The sequence below is a fragment of the Podarcis pityusensis genome (genome assembly GCF_964106645.2).
Source record: "Podarcis pityusensis genome assembly, chromosome: Z".
In the NCBI taxonomy this organism is placed as follows: Eukaryota; Metazoa; Chordata; class Lepidosauria; order Squamata; family Lacertidae; genus Podarcis; species Podarcis pityusensis.
Genome location: NC_138044.1, coordinates 14,395,877 through 14,413,164, shown reverse-complemented (window position 1 = coordinate 14,413,164; position 17,288 = coordinate 14,395,877). Strand labels below are relative to the sequence as shown.

At 44.3% G+C, this 17,288-nt stretch overlaps 1 protein-coding gene and 1 long non-coding RNA gene across 10 annotated transcripts in view; one reads left to right on the top strand and one right to left on the bottom strand.

Annotated features, from left to right (window-relative positions):
• NTNG2 (netrin G2) overlaps positions 1–12,302 on the bottom strand; it is a 121,784-nt gene extending 109,482 nt beyond the window's left edge. For 2 of the 9 annotated variants that reach the window (XM_080990623.1, XM_080990622.1), the window contains exons 1-2: positions 11,429–12,301; positions 6,734–7,889 (exon numbers count right to left, since the gene is read on the bottom strand). In XM_080990623.1, the coding sequence (XP_080846749.1) occupies positions 6,734–6,946 (213 nt within the window). In that variant the 5' untranslated portion in view covers positions 6,947–7,889; positions 11,429–12,301. Of the gene's footprint in view, positions 1–6,733; positions 7,890–8,788; positions 8,901–11,428 lie in introns of those variants that run through there. The other 7 variants (XM_080990625.1, XM_080990626.1, XM_080990620.1 and 4 more) reach the window with 6 other exon arrangements.
• The window catches only part of LOC308468471, a 253,966-nt gene that overhangs the window by 7,725 nt on the left and 228,953 nt on the right, over positions 1–17,288 (top strand). The gene's annotated exons all lie outside the window — the stretch shown is intronic.

Here is a 17,288-nt window from a genome sequence, read left to right as displayed (position 1 = left end):
TTGCAATAATGCAGTCTGAAAGTTACCAGAGCATGGAGTACATGTCACCAGGACCTGCCTTACCAATAAGTAGAATGAGGCAACTGCCTCAGGTGGCAGATAGTGAGAGGTAGAGTTGGAGTAGAGAGCTGAGTGTCGGTGGCGGAGCATATGCCCATGCTGCCCAGAGCAGGCGTGTTCCCAAGGGGCACAGAGGGTGCCCTCCCAGGCGCGGGATAGCGGCACACGCACCCACTGATCCTGCTTCCTTCCTCTCCCCTTCCTGCTCGCCTGCCTCCTTCCCGTCCTCTCCCCTGCCTGCCTGTCTCCTCCAGCTGGGAGCACAGGGCAACGGCACACTGCCCTCCCACGACTCCCATGCCTACCGCCAGCCGTCAGGGTAAGGGGGGAGCTGCTGTGCCATGTTCCCGGCAGGAGGAGGCAGGCAGGCAGGCAGAAGAGAGGATGGGAAGGAGGGAGGCGAGCAGGAAGGGGAGAGGAAGGAACCGGCAAAGCAGAGTAGCAGCTCCCCCCACCCCTTCCCCCAATGGCTCGCGGGAGGCGTAGGAGTCCAAGTCGCGGGCAGGCAGAGCACCGATTGTCACCCCCGCTTAGGGGTGACACGCGGAGCAGTGCGGTCCCCTGCACCCACCTTCCTCCGCCAGTGGTGAGTGTGCCATGTGGTCTGCTCTTGAAGCTAGCCTGCTGCCTCAAATCTAGCAGAAGATACTGCCTCATTTACAGTGTCAACATAAGATTCAATGGCCAGTACAGTGGTACCTTGGGTTACATACGCTTCAGGTTACAGATGCTTCAGGTTACATATGCTTCAGGTTACATATGCTTCAGGTTACAGACTCCGCTAACCCAGAAACAGTACCTCGGGTTAAGAACTTTGCTTCAGGATGAGAACAGAAATTGCATGATGGTGGCATGGCAGCAGCGGGAGGCCCCATTAGCTAAAGTGGTGCTTCAGGTTAAGAACAGTTTCACGTTAAGAACGGACCTCCGGAACGAATTAAGTTCTTAACCCAAGGTACCACTGTACAGCCATTTTGTATGGGAGTGGAGAATGGCACCGTCTTATCCCTTGCTCCAGGAAGCAAGATGTTTTGAGCTGTGCCTGTATCTCACTTATGCCACAATCACACCATGTATTTAAAGTACAGTGGTACCTCGGGTTAAGAACTTAATTCATTCTGGAGGTCCGTTCTTAGCCTGAAACTTTTCTTAACCTGAAGCACCACTTTAGCTAATGGGGCCTCCCACTGCTGCCATGCCACCACCACACAATTTCTGTTCTCATCCTGAAGCAAAGTTCTTAACCCGAGGTACAACTTCCGGGTTAGCGGAGTCTGTAACCTGAAGCGTCTGTAACCTAAAGTGACTTTAACCCGAGGTACCACTGTACATGGCTTTCCCCCAATAATTCTGGGAACTGTAGTTTACCCTTCAAAGAGCTACAGTTCTCAGCACCTTTAGCAAACTACAGTTGCCAGGATTATTTGAAGGAAGTAATGTGCTTTAAGGGACGTGGGTGGCGCTGTGGGTTAAACCACAGAGCCTAGGGCTTGCCAATCAGAAGGTCGGTGGTTCGAATCCCCACGATGGGGTGAGCTCCCGTTGCTCAGTCCCTGCTCCTGCCAACCTAGCAGTTCAAAAGCACGTCAAAGTGCAAGTAGATTAATTGGTACAGCTCTGGCAGGAAGGTAAATGGCGTTTCCGTGCGCTACTCTGGTTCACCAGAAGCAGCTTAGTCATGCTGGCCACATGACCCGGAAGCTGTATGCCGGCTCCCTCGGCCAATAAAGCGAGATGAGCGCCGCAACCACAGAGTCGGCCACGACATGACCTAATGGTCAGGGGTCCCTTTACCTTTACTTTAATGTGCTTTAAATGTATGGTGTGGATGTGACCATAAGCTGTTATCAGCTCTGGGCTCCTAGAGACAGGTATTCTATTGTGAACGTATTCTGCAGCATGTTCTTCAACCATAATAAACCAGAAACATTTGTGAAATAAAAAGTGATGGGATTTTTTCAGCAGGAAGTTACAGAATAAGCATTGACTAGAAATGACCACCTCAAAACTTATGCAGGCGCAAACAGTATTGAAAGTATAATCACATGTGATCACCCCAGCAGCATCAAAGTACAAATCATTATGAATAATCACTCAATAGGATGTTTGGAGGCCTGTTACTTCTGCTCCTTGATAGGTGCTCATGAAGTTTCTCCTGCATCAGCCAGTTCAGTTGCTTAAGAACATAAGAAGAACCTGCTGGATCAGGCCAGTCGCCCATCTTAGTCCAGCATCCCAGTCTCACAGAGGCCAACCAGATGCCTGGGGCTTGCCCACTCTAAGGCTTCATTTCTTAGATAAGATCCATCAGGGTCCAGCCACGCCCAGCAAATTCCAAAAACATGGAATGGAAACTACAGCTTTGAAGAGGCCTCTTCCACTCACGTCCTGCTTACAGGTTTCCTCCTGGGGCATTTGATGGCCACTGTGATGACAGAAGGCTGGACTAGATGGGTCTTTGGTCTGATCCAGCAGAGCTCTTCTGATCTTCCTGCAGAGATAATTACACTCTGCATGTGCTTGGGAGCTCTTTCCGCAGTTACAACTTCACCTACTCAAAGTTCAGCCACAGTACTGAAAACAGATTAAGAGACCAAAACCCAGCAAGCCAAATTAAATCATTGTCTTATTCTTTTTCCTCCCCCAGCCTGTAATTACAGCCAATAAATGTCAAGCATTTCGAACACTGGTTCTTAATGCTTGGCAACAAAGACACAGGCCTGGTGTTCAATAAATTCTCTTTTTTAAAAAAGGAAGGAAAAAAATCTGCCCTTAATGCTCCTCTCCATCCATTATTCAGCAGCCCCTAGCTGATAATGAGATCTAAAACCGACCTTTAGGTTTTTCTGAGTTCTACCTTTGATCCTTGGGTGATCATTATCTTTGTGCCTTAAGTTATGCAAGGCAGCACTCTCGCCCTCAGTACCATTTTGCTGAGGCTGTACCATTTATGTGTTACAGGAAGACAAGCAGAGTCAAAGCTGACCCAGGACATCCTGGTGCCCAGAGCTAGGAAATCTGAATAGTTTCGTTCCTCACTTCATGCAAATTAACATGGGATGAAATCCATGGGGAAGTTCTCTTGCAACACACACACACAATTGAAATGAACAGGAGCTGCACAAGAGCATTCCCATTCTTTTTGAAATCCCTCACAGATTGTGTTCCCTTGATCAGGATCAGTCCCTCTGCTATTCAGGCATCTTAAATGGGACCCCAAATTTTTGTCAACTTGCCTTCATGCAGCCGAGTTTCTGGCAGATTGATGAATGGTGCGAAAAACAAATGAACGGCTGGGCATGTCCTATGGCAAGCTTGTCAGAAGCCGTGTGCCCGCTGCCCTGTGGCAAGTAAGGTTTGCCTCCAGTTGGAGAAAGTTTTTTGTGAACTGGATGGCTTTCCCCCTTTTTATTTCAGGCAATTCAGTACCTCTGAAAGAACTAGCTTAAGCACATGTGTAGACAGACAGGTTAGTAATTCTTTTTCCATGGGCTCATAGCTTTTATAGATTGATTTGCAAGACTGTTGCATTACTTAATGAGGTATTAATAGCGCTCCTTGAAAGTAGTGCATAAAACAGGCATAGGCAAACTCGGCCCTCCAGATATTTTGGGACTACAATTCCCATCACCCCTGACTACTGGTCCTGTTAGCTAGGGCTCATGGGAGTTGTAGGCCAAAAACATCTGGAGGGCCAAGTTTGCCTATGCCTGGTATAAAGCAGTAACTTCGTAAACATGCCTCTATTTACCAACTCCATCAAGAAAAATAGTTCATTATTATTAGCCTTCTAATTTCACAACAGGAAAAGTGAAGCAAAGCAAAGAATGTCTCTCTCTCTCTCTCTCTCTCTCTCTCTCTCTCTCTCTCTCTCACACACACACGTACGTATCAGTTTCATAGATGTATGAATACTCCCTTGTCACTCATAATAAAGTTGTCCTGCTGACACAACATCTGAACTCAGGAGCACAGGAAGCTGCTTATAATGAGACAGATCCCGGTCCATCTAGCTCAGTATTGACTACACGGACTGGCAGCAGCAGCCCAGGGTTTCAGACAGGGGGTATTCCCAGCCCTTGCTGCTTTATCCCTGAGCTGCAGCAATTCCCTTCAATGTCTTTATTGAACTAGCAAAGGGCTTGACAGTAGGATGGACTAAGTTTTTCCATAAAAATGGAATTGTTTATGGTGACCTCAGTGCTTTAAGTATTTATTTATGTGAAATGATATGGCCAGACCTAAGACAGCTTAACAGGAACACAAGAAGCTGTCTTCTACCATGACTGACAGAGGTTCTCCAGGATTTGAGGCAGGAGACCTTCTCAGCTCTACTTGGACATGATGCCAGGGATTCAGCCTGGAGCCTTCTGCTTGGAAAGCAGATGCTCTGCCATGGAGCTACAGCCCTTTCCCACATCCAGCATGGGCTGAAGTGCCCACAAAGAGGTGGAAATACAGTACAAATAAGCAGATAGAAAACCAGAACTGGGCTGGTTTCACACAACTATATTCTGCACTGTAAGGTTAACATGAATTGGCTTTCCCATGAGCTTTGAAGCATTGATTTAATTATATAAAGCACCACTGGTGTATGGTACTTTACAGAGTACAAAAGGATAAGACCCTGCCCCAAGGAGCTTTCAAGCTAAAATCTGATACATAAGGAAACTGAAAAAGGGAAGCAGGAGTGAACAGAGAAGCCATCTGCCGTTGTTTCAGGCACAAGTGCTTAGGCTTGGCCAAGGGCTGATCTTGCAAAATTAGTCAGTGTGTCCAAACTCAACAAAACCTGGTTCCATTTTATTCATTCATCTCACTTTTCTTTACAGTAGCTCTACATGGGTACCTGAGGCAGATCTCCCATCAAAGCACTGACATAGACTTTCTTTGCCTCAGCAAAATGACTGCACCAGGTACACCCCTGTTCTGCTGCTGTTTTCTTTTTTAAATATAAGTTTGTCCAGGGCAGGACAAGTTCTGTATCTGCACTTGAACTGAAGTATTAAGTTAACATGGTTAAACATGTCAAAAATATACTTGGGAAAAGATCACTGTGTCTGTTATATACCCTGCTTCCCTCCCAAGCATAGTCCTCCCTTTCATTTTACCTTGTCAGCAACACTATGAGGTAGGTTAGGCTGAGAGATAGCGACTGGCTGAAGGTACCCAGTGAGTGCGGATTTGAACCTGGTTATTCCCAGTCCTAGCTGCACACCAACCATACTTTGAAAACTCATGGCAAGAATCCCTGGAACTGTAAGTTTGTTAAGGGTGCCGGGAATTGTAAATCTGTAAGGGGTAAACTACAGATCCTGATATGCTTTGGGGGAAATCTGCTTGAAATTTATGGTGTTTACATCGGTTTTCAGTGAGTGAGAGGTGGGTAAAATAATGTCTGTATGCCCTGGGCTTTACGTTAGCATGCACAAAACACTAATGCTTTTGCATAATGTGTTAGACCTCAGCCAGGCAGGATGGTTAAATGACACTAGTGGGAAAAGCACCTACCTAACTTACCTCCCAGTACCACTCAATGCATGTTCCCATAAAGGAGACAATACAGTTAGCTGAAAGGGCCAGAAACGCTTTATCTTTAATGAAGGCCCTCATGACTTTGGTCAAGGTCAGACAGAGTTAAAATCAGGAGCACAACACAAACTATAAGGTACATCAGTAATAACAGTAGGGGAAGCTATCCTATGCCCAGACTACCTCCCTGCCAAGGGGAGCAGATGAAGCTGCCTTATACTGAGCCAGAAAACTCAAAGTTTTCTACAATGATTTACAGTGCAAAGGAAGGTTTTCCTCATAACGTGCTACTTGGAGATCTCAAGAGTCTGAACCCAGGACTTCAGGATACAAAACACCTGCTCTACCACTGAACTATGGCCCTCCCCCTTCTGTTCATATATCATTTGTCTGAAAGGTTTGTAAAATACAAATATGAATTCCACCTCCCTCCATTTTAAACCAATCATTTACTCTCCACTTATTTTAATAGACAGTGTTGTGCCTTTTGAACATAAGAAGATGCCTTTTACTTAGTCAGACCATTGGCCTATCTGGCCTAATATTGCTTACACTGACTGGCAGCTGCTCTCCTGGATTTCAGATAGGAATCTTTCCCAGCTGCACCTGAAGATACCATTATGGCTGCAAAAGGGCCATAGGTTGGTGGAAGAGTGTCTGCTTTACATGCAAAACGGTCCCAGGTGGAATCCCTTGCAACTCCAGGTACAGATGAAATATCCCCAGTCTGAAACCATGGAGAGCCACTGTCCGTGGTGACAATATTGAGCTAGATAAGCCAATGGCCTGACTCAGTACAGGACAGTTTCCTACTGAACCTGGGACTTTCAGCAGGCAAAGCAAGCAATGTATCACTCACTCATGGTCCCTTCTGAAAGAATGGGTTGTATCCGACTACTGAAAATAGACCCACTGAAATTGATAAACTTAAGTTAGTCATGTCTTTTCATTTAAATGGGTCTACTCTAACCAATGTTGTACACAACCCATTCATTTCAATTACTTTTTTAAATACAACCCAATATTTTGACTTACCCTACCCTCTTCACACAACTTTGTGTCTGATCTTGAGGATCCTTAAGACACATTAGTTTCACTTTGACCGCTCTTGCTATGAGAAAATATAAATACTTCTACTCACATGAGTGCAAAATTTCTGGGGTGGGTTCCCGCAGGTGATTCCTGATGGCTCCACTCGTACTGTTGCGTATTCCTTCATGGGCACGGCCCTGGGTTGGCAAGCGTAAAATTCCCACATTGGCCCATTGTCTGTGGTCACCCAGGATTTGCAGATGTCATACTGTCCCATGACCAGTGGGAGGCAGTGCAATAAGAAAGCAGCGTGGTGCAGCATGGCAGCTGTGACTAAGCGCAAGGATCCTGGGCAAAGGAGATGCCTAAAGTTTTGAGCAAGGCAGATCCTGGCAAGGGGAGGCTTTCGGGATCAGCATGGAAACTCCACATCTAATACAAACAGCAAACACTTAGGAGGTCCAGGTGATGACGCTTGAAATGCGTGTTTAGGCAAGAAGAAAGTCTTTGTTACAGCCAATACATTTCTAGATTATCTTGCTCAGAGAATTTGGGCAAACCTTTCCAGGCCTGCTGATCAGTCATCAAAAGTCTTCCTTAACTTCATTGTGTGTGTGTGTGTGTGTGTGTGTGTGCATAAATGATCATCCAAATCAGTGTGAAAATATCTAGAGGTGACTCTCCTCAATCAATCAATAGAACTATCGAGTTCTGATTCTATGACGAAATTTGATCAGTGGAGGAGGGGGGTTAGAAGGAGGCAATGCGGTTGGGGCTAGATCAAGTTTTCTTCAATCTTATTTCCCCATCTGCTACAACATGAAGCTTTCTAAAGTGCTTTGAAGCTGCAATATGCTTTGTTTTATTTTAAGGAAAAAAATATTTTATGTAAAAAAATAATGTAGCATGATATGGAACTTGGAAAGGGCATTAATCAAATCTTTGGGAGTACAATTTCCTTGAAAGTAAGTGTGTGGCTCAAGAGAAGTTTGACTGGGCAAATTTGTCCATTGTTGACAGAGCTGTGGCCTATCTATTTTTAAAAACAAAAACTAAAAATTGGATATATCTGTGGGTGTTTTCTGGTGTGCTTTTGTCTTCTTTCGAGAGAAGGGAGGCACTCATAGAAAACTACTGCCGGCTTCCACCAACTTTATCGCAAAGTATCCAAAGCTTCCGGCTACAGACTGAGGATCCTCCTGAGTTTTTCTTGCTTCTCCTTGACGACATAAGGAGAAAGCAGCTAACTCCTTCACGAAAACCGCCTGAAACCACAACAAAAATTGAAAAAGTCAAACCTGCAAAAGAGAGTTCCCCACAGAATGTTTTAAGGGAGAGCGTAACTCTCAAGGTTGTTAACATTATATGTGGGTTATGCAAAGGCTTTTCTCAGAATTGTCACATCTCTGTTACCATAAACAGACAGATGGAAAAATTACAGCCCCTAAAGAAAAAGAAGAATGGACCATGAACAGGCAAGACAAGGCATGGAGGCCAGACAGGAAAATGGGTAAGTCTTAAAGAGCCAAGCTAAATAAATAACATAACCAGACAAACAGAGGCACAGTCCAGCCTCCATGCAGAGGATTTATTTGAACAATGAAATTTAATAAAAAACAATTTGAAGGACTAATCATATTTAAGGCTCTCCTAATACACAAAGAGCAGTGACCTCTCCCGTTGTTCACTGGACTTTAATTCAACATCTCTGCAGTCTTGCCCACTGCCATTCCAAAAGAGCCATTATAAAAATATGAAAAATAACAACCCAAAAACCCTCAATCATAAATCAAAATGACTAAGAACAAAACACACATATGAACACTCACATTGCAAAGCCAAAACTGCTCCCACACAAACACACACACACAGACACAAAATCCCATTGCAGATTCTACAAAGTACAGTGGCATTTGAAGAAAACCTTGATTGCAGACTAAATTTCCCTTCCCTTCTACAACTTCTCAACCCTATGAAAAAGACCACTTGAATAAGATATGCAGAGTATTTATTTATTGGTTAGTCAATGCAAAATCTTCAGTTACATCTCCATGCACATCAAGGGAGGAGGGGGGGGGAGAAGGAGAGGGGAAATGGCACACCTATTCAGTAAGCATGCTTTTTCTCCCCTTTAAAAAATAATAATAAAAGGCTGAAAGCTAACCTGATCAAGATAGTCAGATAAAAAAGCAAGACCCGTCTTCTCTGCTTTGCCCTCTAGCTGTTTAGAGGCACCTTTCTGAACTGCGTTGGCCCAGAATAAACTCCCAAAGAAAGATAGTCTGGTTGCTATTTTTAAAGTCATGAGTAAATTGGGGGTGGGGAGGAAATAATGAAGCAAAGTGAGACAGAAATTGCTCTACAAGCCTTGCTGACATCATGTCTGCCTTTTCAGTGATTTTTTTAAAATGCAACAATTTCCTTATCACATCAGATTTGTCATGAGCTCTTGTGATAACATAAGAGGCGTAATAGTTTTGTCATCCCAAACCCACATTTAGTTTTGGATTGGGCCTGGGGATGGTGGCAGAGGGTTGAAAATGGGGAAAACATGCTGACAAACTGACAAATCTATTTTCAGAAATGTAGAAATATCAAAATTTTACACTGGAGCAGGTTGACAGGAAAGGAAAGGAAAGCAGGAAAGGCATCTATAATATCAGTTGCTATGTTGCTACATTTGTTAAATGCTACACATTCCCAGCAGACAATAAAAAACTGATTTGGTGTGTATTCGTGGAAAGCCAAAGAGGCAAGCTGTCTCATTATTAAATTTCGCATTTCAATATCACAGGTGTTTTGTGGAAAGAGCTTGCCAGCATTGCCTTCAAAGAATATGGTGTAAGTATTGGGTCATTTTTTTCTTTTTAAAAAAAAAGAAAAAGGTCTGGAACTAATAGCTTGGCTAAGGTTGGGTTTCAGTTCCTACTGCAAAAATATAAATCTTCACCTGATATTTATTAAGAAACTGCACTTCCCAGGAAGAGCAGAATCAATGCCTTTATTTTCTTTTAAGAGTACAAGGCAGTCACAGGGGACTGATAGCCAGCCCCACAAAATTAGATTTTATCTGGGTATCTGGACTTCCTTCTTTTTTCTTTTATTGGATTAACATGCTTCCGAAATAAAGAGGCAACCCAGAGTTACAATGCCCTGCTGGGGAATTAAGTGCAGAAAGTAAACTTGATTGTTCCACCAGGCAATTAAATGTAGTCTTTCCCAGAAGTGGTACTTTTAAAAGAAAGGGGGAAAGCCTGAGTATGAAACAGATTGTAGAAGAATCTGTTTGGGGGAGAGGTTTGGCAGGAGTTGGATACTTATTTTGGGGCGTACCCCTATCCTCTTCAAACAGATTGTGTTGTTTTAACCGTCTTTTTTTTAAAAAAAAAAGTTAGGAAATAAGTCTGAAATGTGCTACACAGAAGAGATATAGACACAGTAATAAAATGTTTAACAGCTCAGAGAAGGAATTATGTTCCCAGGAGAAGCAACAAAACTTTCATTCATAAGTAGCTGCCATCCTCAATATATTTCTAGTCCCAGAGTGTTCTATGTTCCCTTCCTTAAATCCTTTCCAAACTGATGTTTTACATGCAGATATTTCAAGGACTCAGGTTAGAAAACAGGAAATAAGATGTCATACAATTGCCCCTTGCTTTGCACGAACTTATTTTGGGGGTCTTAAAATCAATTGGGGATGACATCACTCTCTGGCAGAAGATGGAGAGATCTGCAAGTAACTTCACTTGTGTATGAGAAGGCTCTGACAAGGAGCCTGAAAAAAGTTAAGCATTGTGGGAGGGAGCATATTGTGGAGAGACAAATTAAGTTCTTTGCAAATTAAAAGCCAAGTGGCAAAACACTTTACAGACCATGTCTTTAAAACTTGCACCAGGAGGTGAAGCAGCAGACACAGCAAACTGTAGGGAGTGGATGGATTTCAGAAAGTTATGCCCAATCAATCAATATTAATATGAGGGGGTTTTTAAAAGTCCATGCGTATCTCGTTCCCTGTCCTTATAATTTTGTAAATAATTTTAGCATATGCATGGAGCAAAGCACACTTTAGTTACAGAGAAAGATTGGGCAGGGGGAGTGAGAAAGAGGAGTGGGATGTGCAGGATGTTATCAGGAGGGTGAATCCTAATTTATTTACTGTTAGGAAAAGGAGAAGGAGAAGAAAAAGTTGAATCCAGTGAAGTTCTACCCAGTATAGAGCCACTGAAATTTATGAAAACCTTAGTAAATTGTGCCCATCAATTTCAGTGGGTTTCTGCTGAGTAGGATTAACACTGGATACGACCTAATAATAACAATAGATTAAATGTGAACCGCTGGGTAGTCTAGTCAAAATGCACATGAAAAGGCCGGCTGAGAAGAGAAAGTCAGAAGGTGGGGAGGGGGAGAGACCTGTAACTAAACACCATACAGATTGCTTTGACTCCTGAGTGCCTTTTGCTCAGAGGCAAAAGAAAAGTAGCCCTAGATGAAGAAGTCAGCCGCGAGAACCGGGAAGGGCTAATAATAAGAGGGTGCTTTCAGAAGAAAATAGTGAGAGCCATAAAAGCAAATAAATAAATAAAATACAATACAATACAAAGCCTGCCGCATCTCCACCCGGAGGAGCCGCTTGTTAGGTAACTTTTCCTCCCTCTGCTAAACAGCGGCGGCGGCGCTTGGGAATTTCCCTGTTCGCCTGCCCGGGAGTGCTAAAGAACAGCTCCTTTGCTGGCGGCGGCGGCGCCTCCCGTCCCACCCCAGGTCCCCTCACGCCCTGCTGGGGCTGGGGATCTGCTTGGCTTACCGGCATCCGCAGCTCCTGTAATCCGGCGCAGTGACGGAGCAGAGAGAAAGGAGAGAGAGAGAGAGAGAGCCCCAGATCGAGGCGGCGCGCAGGGCGGAGGAATGGATGGCTTCCCTGAACGCAAGGCGAGCCCTAGCCTCGCTCGCTGCCTCCGGGGTGCCCTCGGGAGCCCAGCGCGTCCCGCCCGCGATCTGGACGCCGTTGGGGGATCCTCGCCCCCCTGCAATACACAAAGTTGTGTACGAAGCGAACTGCCCGGCCAAGGGGGGTCGGGGTGGGAAGGAGGCGAGAGAAGTCCCTTTCCTCTCTCCTCCTTTCTCTTCTTCTCCTTCCTCTCCGCTTTTTAAAATCTCCGCTTCCTTCCTTTGGGCTTCCAAAGCGAGGTCTGGGTACGACGGCAGCGCCCGGGAGGGTGGATGGAGAGAGGAGCCAAGTTCAACTTTTTCCTTTCGGAAAGAAAACGCCCCACCAGAGGATCCCGCTCTCCTTCATCCCCTTCGCTCCCCACCCGACGCTCCCCCTCCCGGGTTGGTCTGGGGAGGGTTTTACACACACACACACAGCGCAGATAAGAAGCCTTGGCTCTCCTTTGCTCAGCCTCTCTGCGGGCAGGACGGCTCCGATCCCCCTCGCTGGCACTCAAGGGCGGGTGGATGATGGATGCAAAGCGAGGGATGGATAGATAGCTGGCATCTCTATCTCTCTCTCTCTCTCTCTCTCTCTCTCTCTCTCTCCAAGTTCAGGCACGGAGCCTCAAATCCTTTTGGCCATCACTTTCAATCACCAGCAGAGCTTTTATCCCCGCGCCTGATTCAGGCTGCGTAACTTCCTCTGTGTTGCCTTCACACACCACGCACCATCCCACCCGGCCGGGCGCTCTTAAAGGTGCAGCCGGGAAGGAAACGCAGCCATGGTAGGGCAAGGGGGGGGGAGGGGCCACGGTGCGAGAGAGGGAGATAGAGCGCTTGCAAGAAAGAAAGAAAGAAACAAACAAAAAAAAAAAAAAAAAGGAAAACAGAAGTAAATCCCAAAGGGAGGGGAAAACGTAAAAGCAGGACAAGCCGCGTCTTGCTGAAGGAGCTATTCAGCCAGTGCACCTTCATTTGGCCAGAACAAGCCCTTTCCCCGCACAGGACCCTCGCCTGCTGCCGCAGGTTAGAGAGCTGTAGGTCCCTTTGAGGACATCAAGAGGATGTTCTCCTGTGGCCCCTCCAGATTTTGTGGGACTCTAACACTCCCATTAGCCTGGGCCAGTAAGACCAATGGTTAGGGACTGTGGAAGTTGACGTCCATAGGGCACCAGGTTGGGAGTCTGTCCCAGAAGGAATCTTGCCAGTAAGTGGCACCCCTGTTACAGAGTAGTCTCCCCAAAGAATAGCACCTGGCACCATCTTTGTGTGCCACCTACAACTTTAAGTTCTCCCAGGTCATTAAAAAAAAACAAAACCTCAAGTCTGATTCTCTCCATTTTAAAATATGTGTTTTAACTTTGGATTAGGGTGAGTTTTCTTTTCTTGTTGTACTTGTGTTGCTCTGATTTCATAGTTTCATGTTTTATTTTGCATTTAAATTCATTTAAATGCAAATTGTTCTTATTGTTAATTTTTTTAAAAAAATAAAATTTATTTTAAAAAATAAAAATGTAAATTGTTTGCATAGTCATTTACTGCAAATGTTATTAGGGTAGGATACAAATAGTATTAATGAAATAAACAAGCCAAGTAATTAATTAATTAATGCATAAGATCCAGGTGCTAGCATCACAAGGGGACAGACCAAATGTCCATTTGCTGGACCCCATTCTAGTCCAACACCCTGTCCTCTTACAATATCACTTATATCCCCCCTTTCCTCCAAACAGCTCACAGAATTATACACAGCTTGTCGCTTCTTCCACTTTATTTTCACCTGGAACAATTTTCTGGAAACAACTACACTAAAATTCTATCTATCTCTCTAACCATCCACCCATCTTTAAAATTTATATTCTGCTTTCTCATCATAAGAAAACAAAGAGACTTAAAACAATAAAATCAACAATTAAAGCAATGGCCATCAAATTATCAAATCAATAAGAAAAAACAAGGCAGGAAGTAATGGAAAGAACCAGAAAGCAGGACATAGGGTACCTCTAGGCTGGCAGTATTTTTCAGGAGGGATTCAAGCACATACTGTAAATTTAAAGGTAAAGGTAAAAGGACACCTGACCGTTAGGTCCAGTCGCGGATGACTCTGGGGTTGCGGCGCTCATCTTGCTTTATTGGCCGAGGGAGCCAGCGTACAGCTTCCGGGTAATGTGGCCAGCATGACTAAGCCGCTTTTGGCGAACCAGAGCAGCGCATGGAAACGCCATTTACCTTCCCGCCGAAGTGGTACCTATTTACTTGCACTTTGACATGCTTTTGAACTGCTAGGTTGTTAGGAGCAGGGATTGAGCAATGGAGCTCACTCCATCGCCGGGATTCGAACCGCTGACCTTCTGATTTGCAAGCCCTAGGCTTTGTGGTTTAACCCACAGTGCCATCCACCTCCCTACTGTAAATTTAGATTTGAACAATTAAAGTGGATTAAACCATTCTCTTGCTCTGGCATAACAAATGCATTTTTTAAAAAAACTACAGATTTTTTTGCAGTTTGGAAAGTGACAGGTTAATGCATTGAGGTGTGTGGTGAATGAATGATGAATGGGAGAATGTTTAAGCAGCCCATAAGGAAATCAGGATGAATGCAGAACAAATGTTCCTTACCATCTTAAGTTCCCCACTAACAAATCCCAATGAATGCTCAATAAAGACTAGACATAGTCTAATGTCCGCATAAGCTTTGTGGAAGCAAACCAGGATGAATGCTGAATAAAGAGGACATCTGAAGGAGGCTACAACCCATCAAAGCAACACAAAAGAGGGCAAGGAGCCCATCCATAGTGGTAATAGGGATAGACAAGCACCAGTGTTCTATGCATGTGTTTCTACACATGTGTAACTGAAATAACTTCATAATGCTTCCTCCACGTCCATCCCTTTCCTCTCTTCTTTCTCTGTCCTGGGCTAGTTCAGTGTTAATAAAGTACATTAAGTGTAGGCAAGGCCAGAGAGAAGCGCTTCACCAAAGGCACAGGGAAAATGTATTCCATTTGCCTCCACTGTTGGAGTCTCATATATCACATTGCAGGGATAGCCAAGCCAAGGCAACTCAGGAAATGCTTTAAGATCCATTTGATGTTCAAGGAAAGAGGAAGAAAATTCCTGATCTTTATCAGCTCTGGGGAAGGAGGCAAGCACAAAAACAGGAGGGGGAGAGCTTTTAGAGGCAGAGTCTATAATTAGCAACCCATCAGATGTGAAATTTGTCTTTCTACTCATTAAAATGAAGACATTTGTTTTGAGATGGATGTTTTGTTGCTGTTTTGCTCCAGTGGCATATCCACATCCAGTCTTGAGGACTGTAATATTCCCACAACTTTTCTGTCCAACAAACATTTTAAACAACTTCTCCAAATGGAGTTGCTCCAAGGCATTTTGGTGGAGAACATCTAAATGGTACTCCTTTCCTAGGGACAGATGAAACTGTCATTTTTTGTTTCTCTTGTTTTCCCAGTCTTAAAGTTTGCCACATTTCCACATCAGTTTGCAGGGGAAAAAATAAATCCTCATAAATATTTGCCAGACTTTTTAGTGGGCTGCATTTCTCCTAATATACACAATTTAGATTCAATTTTGCCTGATACACACACTTTTAAAAGCAATGTTCCTAATAATTTTTTTTAATGATATAATCAGCAATAGATGCATATTTATTGCTCATTTACCCCTAATGTATGAATTTTGTACATTTCTGTGGTTGGAGAACCACATCACAAAATTTATAAAGGTGCAAATTTGGAAACATATTTGCATTTTGCTTCACATATAGCTTTAAAAAGTGCAAATGTGGGAGGTTTGTATTAAAAATGGAACCGAATCCCACCCCCGCCCCAATCCCTCCTCTCCCCTCCTTCTAATTCACATGTGGCCTAATCTATATGTTTTCCAGCTAAAGTCCCAATTGAAATGAAAGGAGGCTTTCACTTATTTCAATGGTGTCAATAGATTGTGCCCTGTGTGTCTGATTAGAATGCTGCCTTTAAGGGTACCCACAAGGGACAAGCTGTGTCCCTTTGCCTTGCAGCAGAATTGCCCATTCCTCTCTGCTGTTACTTCTCTAGAACTCTTTTGTTTTACACCACCCAGAGGGATCTTTAGACATGGATTCCACTGGTAACAGGTTTCACTAGTAATAGGAATGAAATTGACTTAACACGGAGAGACATCTATCCATTCAGCAACAATACTGTCATGAACCTTAAGCCATGACTCTTAAGATTTCTGTTGATAAGAAGCAGCCTTCCTTATGAAGGGAAATAAGATGCAGTTCCCTCTGAGTCCATGTGTTCTGACTCCTTTAGGGATGGCCGACACAATGGGGTGGCCCATTGTAGGAAGCGGCCTAATACCAGGGTGAGACTCTTTGTTCACATAGTTCAGAATTGTCTACTCTGATTTTTGTTGTTTAGTCGTGTCCGACTCTTCGTGACCCCATGGACCAGAGCACGCCAGGCACTTCTGTCTTCCACTGCCTCCCGCAGTTTGGTCAAACTCATGCTGGTAGCTTCGAAGACACTATCCAACCATCTCATCCTCTGTCGTCCCCTTCTCCTTGTGCCCTCCATCTTTCCCAACATCAGGGTCTTTTCCAGGGAGTCTTCTCTTTTCATGAGGTGCCCAAAGTATTGGAGCCTCAGCTTCACAATCTGTCCTTCCAGTGAGCACTCAGGGCTGATTTCCTTCAGAATGGATAGGTTTGATCTTCTTGCAGTCCATGGGACTCTCAAGAGTCTCCTCCAGCACCACAACTCAAAAGCATCCATTCTTCAGTGATCAGCCTTCTTTATGGTCCAGCTCTCACTTCCGTACATCACTACTGGGAAAACCATAGCTTTTACTATACGGACCTTTGTTGGCAAGGCGATGTCTCTACTCAGATTATTGCTAGCTATCAGACAGAGAGTCTCCCATCACCTCCAATATAATCCTTATAAACTGAAGATAATAGGAACAGAACCTGAGACCTAGTTCAGTGGCAGAGCATTGGTTTGCATGCAGAAGGCCTCAGCTTCAATATCCTGGAAGGGCTAGTCCTATGAACTTGCAGAGCAATTGCTTTAACACTGAGCTATGTTCCTTCCCAGCATGAAATAAATCCTGGTTTTGCAGTATGTTGGAAACTGCAAAAATATCAGTGTGTGTGGTTGTCACATAATGGGACATGGCCAGTGAGTTGAATTTGTCTAGGCCTGCCGTAGGGTGTACTTGATTGTTATTAAAGGATAGATCCTTCTATCTTCTCAGGATCAGGCTCCACCTTAGTTGGAAGGGCCATCAGCTGGTGCTGAACATTTGAAGAGCCTGCTAGGGTAGTATTCTATTCTCACAATAGCCCATCAATTGCCTGTGAGAAACCAACAATCAGGATTCACACACAAGTCCACTTCCCCCTCCTGTGGTTTCGAACAACTGGTACCAGGGATTCTTGGAAAAGAAGAAACCTGAATTGCACACTCAAATCAGTGGTGTGTGGGTGTGGGTGTGGGTGTGGGTGTTCCCCTCACATCAATTCTTGCTCAAAACCACAGCTTTTTGAGCCAGGTGCACATCCATTTTAATGGAGATGATAGGAATGGGAAAGATTTCTAGGTTAGTAGCTGAAAAACATGTTCATAATGAGTGAAGTAATTGAATAAATGCTGACAATTTGATGTGGAAAATGCATAATCAGCTAGCTCTACAAGACGGTTGAGTTATACTTTTTCTCCTTCCTTCCT